At 33.0% G+C, this 8337-nt stretch overlaps 1 protein-coding gene across 1 annotated transcript; it reads right to left on the bottom strand.

Moving 5' to 3' along the window:
- Nucleotides 1-5511: 5511 nt before the first annotated feature.
- Nucleotides 5512-7935, bottom strand: LOC139843635 (protein SCARECROW). The gene is made up of 2 exons (XM_071833745.1): nt 6900-7935; nt 5512-6092 (listed from the first exon to the last, which is right to left on the bottom strand). Exons 1-2 carry the CDS (start codon nt 7838-7840, stop codon nt 5669-5671), a joined length of 1365 nt encoding a protein of 454 aa, XP_071689846.1. The 5' UTR covers nt 7841-7935; the 3' UTR covers nt 5512-5668.
- Between the last annotated feature and the right edge of the window lie 402 nt (nt 7936-8337).

Below are 8337 nucleotides of genomic sequence, written 5' to 3'. Positions count from 1 at the left end.
GTTTAAACGAAACGGTTTAATATTATGTTTTAGGTATTTAATATTATGTTTTAGGTATTAGTAGAATGTAAATGTTAAAGTCATTTAGTTTAATGACCCGTGAAACAACGAATCCGACTAAGAAACTTGTCGTTGTTTTTACAAATATATTGATTTACTTAACTTGGTCAGAATAAATGAATTACCTTGATGTACTTAACTTTGTAATAAAGCCTACATTACAACCTTTTATTGAGACATTTATTTCGCATACATATGTAACGTAATTAATCTCGCAAAAAGCACTCATATTTGAATAATAATAATATAATAACTATAATTATAATTATAATAATAATAAATAATAATACAGTTTTTATAAAAATTGAGTATTTATACTTTTAATAATAATTATTAATATATATATATATATATATATATATATATATATATATATATTTAATAATAATTATTAGTAATAACAAATGGTTCTTGATAAATTTTTAAAAGTAAAATTACAATTATTAGATAATTATTATTTATGATATCATTAAGTAGATTTAATTAAATTGTAAAAATAATTCTATTTATGATATTACCTACATGCCCTCATAATTTTTATTTTTTCTTTTCGATTTTTTTTTATAAAAGAGAAAATGGTAATTATTACATCATCATTTTAGCATTTTAATAGAACTTATAGAAGATTAGTTTGTTCACCTTGTGTGATATTACCGTCTCATTAATTTAGAAGTTAATGTTGGAAATATAAAAAAATTGCCCTTATAAAAGTTAACCTTTAATTCAAGTCCGAATTTTAACGAGTTTGAACTTTTTATATCGAATTCGAGTAAGCCCGTGAGCTTAAATTAACTCTTTCACGTATACACACTAATTATTATTTTTACGATAATATTAATTATATGAGGATAATAATAAGTATTATTATAATATAAACGATGAGCCGAGATCGAGCTTGCATAATGTTAGACTCATAACGAATCGAATTCGAGCTCGAGATCAATCTCTTTGTATTTTAAGCGAGTCGAGCACCCTTACAGACTCAGGGCCGTCTCAACATTTCTAAGGCCCTAGACGAAAATAAAAATAGGTTCACATAAACGTTAAATTTTTTTACTACGCATAAAAAAATAATACTCCAATTTACCTATTTACTTACTTACATTGTATTTTAACTATTTAAAACAAGGTATTTTAACTTTAATTGACAATTTTTTATTTGATTTAATTAAATATATTGAGAAAAAAAATTTACATATTCAAAATTTGGGCTTTTCTCAATTTTTGAGCCATAGACGGTTATCTATATTGTCTATGTTCGAAGACTTACAGTATAGTAACCCTTAGAAAAGTAACTGATAGAAACAAAACATTTTGATTCGAAACAAAAATGACAAAATAGAGCTTGGGATTATTATTTTGAGCCCCAAATGAAAATGAGCCATGTGCAATTGCTCATGATGCACATGCATTGTACGTCTTCATGTTACTTAAGTGAATCAATTTTTATGACTGCACTAGAATCGTAAACTTTGTGTTAGAACACGAATTACGTCTTTTAGGTCATAGATCTCACTTTACAAGCATATATGACAGTGGTTCAGATTTATGTGCAAGAAACAAGCAAGGAAAGCGAACCCATATCGCATTGAAACACAATACGTTGTGTAACGACCCGGATTTTTCCAATCGTTTTATACTTATGAGATTAATATTTACATAAATTAAACCTTACCAACATGATAAGCAATCCAAATTGTTGAGACTTGTGTTTTTGAAAAGAGTTTTACACAACGTTTGACCGTCCAATTTGACCGATGATATCACGAACTATATAACATACGATAAATATACGTTTGTGTATATATATGTATTTATATATATTTAACATGATCTAAGGATGGTTTAACATCTCATTGTGTACTAATGACAATGAGTTATAAGTATATTTTGAAACTACTAACTTAAGTTTTCAAAATGATAACTATACGTAATATTCTTTGATATATATACTTATAACCTATAATGCTTATACATGTATCATATATATAATGTATTTAATCACTTTTTAAGGACTTAAATACATAAAACAATATAATTATTTTCACAAAAGATAGCTATATTTGAATTCTCATTCCGTTTCCTCAAGATTTCTATACGTATATCTAGGGTATATGTACCCGTATCATACCCAGCTTCTATATGTATTTACTATTGGTATATACACATCAAATCAACATCCTAATCAACATTATTACTGCCCTAGATATGAGGTAACTAGAATTTGTCAAGTAGCATGAATTATTAGTAAGAAAACAAAATTAGGAATCTTTTTCTTTCTTTATAAACTAAAAACGTTTTTATGAATGAACACCATTTCTTCACTCCATTTTCTCATACCTACACCCTTATTTCTCTCTTAAAATACTCCTAACTTCATACTTGATCATCTCCAAGCATTTTCCCCATCATTTAGCTTCAATTACAAGCCTTAAACACCATAAGGAAACTCTTTCAAGAACATATCAAAATAATCACCCATTTGAAGAAGTATACTTTCAACCTTTTGATCTAACTCCACCACTCTTTGATTCTAAGATTTTTTCTTATCTCTTACAGTAACTTTGTCCAAGTAACTTGAGGTAGTAACCTTGTTCATAATCTTGTTCGATTCATAATTATATAGCTATCTTATTTTATGTTGTAAAATTTTAACAACAAGAACATAGTTTGAATGATTTCAAACTTGTTTGCAAACTAAATAGATCCTTCTAACTTAACTTTTAAAACACTTCAAGACCTGTAATATATCATAATGATATGCTAACTTAACAAGATATAACTTGGTTTTACAAAGAACACCTTAAAAACTGAATCTACGTCGTCGGAGTGCAACCGGGGGCTGTTTTGGGTTGGATAATTAAAAACCATCTTGAACTTTGAATTGGAAATTCATGTTCTGGAAAAATGATATTTCTTATGAATATGTTAACACATAAAAATTTCATGGTTTAACTCAAAGTGTGAGTATTTTTAGAAAAATGATCATTAAATGTTGTTTTTATGATGGAAAATGATCACTTTCATAAGTTTTACCAAAGTTTGACCTATAACCTGTGATTTCGAATACAAACTAAGGTATTTTCAGTTCATATTCTTAAAATTTGACTCGATCCAAGGAAGTGGCAAGTTTAACCAACAAAAACGGAGTTGTAATGAAGAAACTACGACTAAAACAAGATTGGGTATCCGAAGCTAGTTTAGTTACGAAAATATTTGGAGATAAAATAAATTAATCATATCTTTTCTAATTAATATGATATTTTATATATAATTACTTATGATTTGATTTTATATATTTCAGGACCACCCGTAAACAACACGAGAAGATTAATCATAAGACCTCATGATTGTACGCAACACGTCATTTGACAACACGGTACTTTATGTACGCAACACGTCATTTGACAACATGGTACCATGGGTCGAGATTAATTCTGATCAATACGAATACGATGGGGTCTTTAGTTATTTTATTGAGCAACTAATTGTGGACCACTAACATCGGACTGCTAACTACGGACTAAGAAAATATTAAAAGTATTATAAGTATATATATATATATATATATATATATATATATATATATATATATATATATATATATATATATATATGTGTGTGTGTGTGTGTGTGTGTGTGTAACGATTACTTGAAAAGAAAATATGTTGATATATTATATATATGGTTAGGTTGTGATATCTATCGGAGACCAAGTCGAGTTAAATACCTTCAAGGCAAAAGTGAGTATATAGTCCCACTTTTAAACTCTAAATATTTCGGGATGAGAATACATGCATTTTATGATTTACGTTATGGACACAAGTGATTAAAAATATATATTCTACGTTGAGTTGTACCACTGGCATACTTCCCTGTAACTTGGTAACTACTATTTACATGAGGTATTGTAAACGCGAATCATGTTGATAGATCTATCGGGCCTGACAACCCCAACCGGACTGGACGACCAGTATTCAACGGTTGCACAGTACTTCGTTTCGGTGACTACACTTGGTACGGTGTAGTAAGATTTCATAATAAAGGGAATATGCGACGTTGATTAAATGTTAAGTATGGTTATCAAGTGCTCAACAACTTAGAATATTTTTATTAAAACGTTTATGTATATGAAATCTTGTGGTCTATATTTATAACGCTGCTAGCATTAAACCTATATCTCACCAACTTTATGTTGACGTTTAAAGCATGTTTATTCTCAGGTTCCTAGAAGTCTTCCGCTGTTTGAATATATGTTAGAGAAACCATGTGCATGGAGTCATACATGTTTTATTCGAGGAAGCATTGCATTCACAAAATCATCACCGTGTATTTATTTTGACTGCATTGTCAACGGAAGTATTCTTGTAAATTGTTATTTACGGTGATTGTCTATATGTAGAAATCATCAGATGTCGAAAACATTGAATTTTAAATATTCATTTATGGTATATCTTTTCAAAAGAATGCAATGTTTATAAAACGTATCATATAGAGGTCAAATGCCTCGCGATGTAATCATATGTTATTGTATTCGTCCCTATGGATTGGGTCGGGTCGTTTCACGTTGCCTTTAATGGCTTAATGCTTACGCGCTGTTTTAACGATTCCATGCAAGAACACTGGTCAGTACTGTAATAGATATACTCCATTATAATTGTTAAGGATTTGCATAATAATCATGAGCAAATTAAGGCAAAGTTTACGTGTCAAACATTGAAGTTTACATATGATCTTAATTTGTTTGCTATCCTCCTGCCATTGTTGATACATTGTAGAGAAGTCAGGCCATTGTTGCCAAGCAATGTTTGAAGTTGAAAGTTTTGTCCCACAAGCCAACGATATTATCCAAGTGTAGCCAGCCCATTGTTGTTTCCAACTTTATTAATGTAATTTCACTACCTTGTATTATTGACCTTTTTTCTCTTTTAGTCATCGTTTAAACCTTGTATTATGGCTTTTTGCCCACATTTAGCTAACTTAGTTCGTCGCTCTAAATATTTAAAATCAAAAATGCTACATCCCATAACTAAAGACTTAATACCGAGTAATAGTTAACGTATCTTTTCCCCTAGCGTTAGCCTACCTCATTGATCCATGAGATAGGACCCTCGATCATTAGTAAACACTACCTTCTTAAAAATCATTTTAGTTAGCGATTGAGGCAAAACGTGTTCTGGGTGGGGGTTCAAATTTACAGTTGAGACGTACGTTCATTAAACCTTCTTTTGATATCACCACCTATATATGACACTACGCAATTAAGCCATATATTTGCTTTCATCAAATATATCCTGATGGAATAATTAAAATCCTCCAAATGAATGGCTCATTAGATTATATAATATCCTTTGCAATATAAAGAAACAAGCAAAGTTACACGTTATTGTAGTAACCAAAAATAACAATAGATACGAACATAAGTCGACTAAGAACATTGTTCATTACATCCTTCAAAACTGTTGAATTCTCCAAACGATCAATCTTTGCTTTTCTGTTTTCCTTCTCATCGTAACAATGAGAAGTAGATTCTTGGATCACTTAATAGACTATCGATCCATTTAAACAAGCTAAGCCAGAGTACATGACCCATGATCTACACGTCTTACTAAGGTCTCCAAGCAGACGCAGTAAGCAAACAAAGATCTTTCCATCCAAGTTTAAGAGTACCTTTATCCTCCACTAGAGTGTACCCATTTGAAGGAAACATCCCAAGTAAAAGTGTTGCTTGTGCAGCTGCATTTCCTGCTAAAGATATACCCTTGAACCCACATTGTTCCAATTTCTCCCTCCAATTGTTAAACTTTTGTTCCCCACTCCTTGACGGCCCCCCAATTGCCAATACGTTCCGTATTTCCTTTGATAGCAGCTGTTGTTCCACCATGTGTCTCTCTTCGCTCTCTTCACCATAGCTCGATCCTAATGAGTCAAACAATGCTGAGTAGTAGTGAATTGCTTCTACAAAACGTCCCAAGAATGATCCCGCATGGCTCAAGTCCTGTTCTACAACTGTCACCACTTTTGGGGCCAACCTGAGACACCATTTGTCAAGGTTTATCAGACCAAAAAAGAAAGATACTAATAATTCAATGTAACTCGCTACCACCTACTCAAACGGAAAATAGCCAAATGTACACCTTATGGAAGCTAAGTAAACTCTTAAGTTGCGGCAAACTGATCGAAAACAACCCATTAGCACTAGTATGACACAATTATCTCCACAACATAAAAAAAAAAAAAAAAAAAAACTAATATGGATCCAGCAAGCAGGATTAAAAGTACACTTTTGGAGCCCATCTGAGGCACAAACAGTCAACTTAAATTTTTATGAATGGAGATGATTAACCATTAATATATAAACAGATTTGTAAGTCATTGCAAAGTAACCAAATCCCAAATGTAAACCTTATAAACTGTCAGTTAATATTTATAAACTCTAACTAATTAAAAAATCATTGACCCCAAATTAACCACAAAACACTAGCATGGCACAACTAATTCAACATCATAAAAATGCATTTACATGTTTTCATAAAAATAATAAGTTATTTTATGTTTTTTCAACTTCTTTGAATAGTTACTATGGCGATAAGCTCTTTTTTAGGGCATATGAGTTCCAACTTTAGCATACATCTTAATGAAGGTCACGAGCACAAACCAATAAGATTGTTAGCCAAAAAAAAATTAAACCGATAAGCTACAAAATAAGTTGATCCGAATTCCAAAACCTCAGTGATGAACAATAAGCGGATAAAAACTTAGATAGTAAAGCATGATGATGATAATTACAGTAATAATTTGGTTGATATAATGAATCACATTATTAACATATTATATACCTTTGAAGAAACCATAACGTGTTGGTGTCCGAACCGGTAACATCATATAAAGAATGCTGCAACCAGTGAACTGCAACAGCTTCCCTCTTACTAACCTTCAATCTCTCCGGATTCAAATTCCCAACTTTATCAGCAACAGCTGAAAACTCAAACGGCAGCCCTAGTTTATCTGCAAAATCCGACAACCGTTTACCGGTCGCCTCAAGCGCATCCAACGAGGTCCCCAATCCGGTCAACCGCACGAACGGAGGCCCACCCGGTCTCGAAGCCAATATATGAAAAAGTCCAGGCCATTGCAACCCTTGCATGATATCTAGATCGATTATATGAACCCTATCTTCCCTCTCAAACGCTTCCTGTATCGCCTGATTCGCAGTAAAATGCGAAAACTTAACAAACGGACTAATTCCGTTAAACACTTGAAAAGCGGACGTCATCCTTTTTATTCCTGAATGAACCGCTACGTTTGGCGGGAGAGTTGCGTATATACCTAAACATGAACTCATTAGCCGTGCTGACATGGCTTCCGAGAAATACGCTGCAACGCGTTGTGCTGAAGTTCCGTACGGTGTCGAAAGCTCCGAGATCTCGAGTAACATCTTATTCGCTTCTTCGAAATGATCAGCTGAAACTGCTTCAGCACATTGTAATAGTAATGTAAGTAAATGTAAACCTTGTTCGTCTCGTTTTTGTTGTCGAATTTCTTCTCGTTTCTTCTCCCGCATTGTCAGTGTTGCTGCTTGTACGGAGGCAGTCACCGCGTTTTGATCGACAGCTGCCGGTGGTCCTGACGGCGGTGATTCCTGATGCGGTGGTTGTGGCGGTGGTAGCTGTTCTTGTAGCGCGGTTGAAGCCGACGCGCTAGTGTAATTTTCCGTACTATTATTATTCACTCCTTCCCAATTGTTTAACTCCGTTTGAGTAACCGGAATCGGAAACATGTTAGCCGGTGAAGAAAGTGCGTCTTTACCTCTAATCGAAACCCTAGAATTATTAAAAGTATCGTTCGAATCATGAATTGACTGTCGATCTACTAAATTTGGAGGTGGATCTGTTAACGAACGGAGCCTGTATTCAAGTAACGTAGCTAAATTAGGGTTACACGGATGTATAATCTCTCTAACGTTATGAATGAGGTGAGGTATTGATACGTCAGTTGAAGTATGAAGTAAGTCCTTGATTATGCTATCAATCCATGCGGTCGCTGTGATGGAGTCGTCGGTAGGCATAACGGCGCCGCTAATGTTGACGGTGTTGGTAGTATCTGCAGCAGTGTTAAGTAACGGCGTTATATTTGACAGATTGTAGTGGTTTTTATCAGGCGGAAATAAAGGAAGGCCGGAGAATACGCATAACGGAGGGGGATTATTTTTGTTGTTATTTGATGATGAATCGATATAATTAGTTGAGCAGGTGGTTGATAATGACGTCATAGTGG

This window comes from Rutidosis leptorrhynchoides, chromosome 4, assembly GCF_046630445.1.
Source record: "Rutidosis leptorrhynchoides isolate AG116_Rl617_1_P2 chromosome 4, CSIRO_AGI_Rlap_v1, whole genome shotgun sequence".
Lineage (NCBI taxonomy): Eukaryota > Viridiplantae > Streptophyta > Magnoliopsida > Asterales > Asteraceae > Rutidosis > Rutidosis leptorrhynchoides.
The sequence above is the reverse complement of the archived record's forward strand: the minus strand, read 5'-3'. Positions and strand labels throughout refer to the sequence as shown.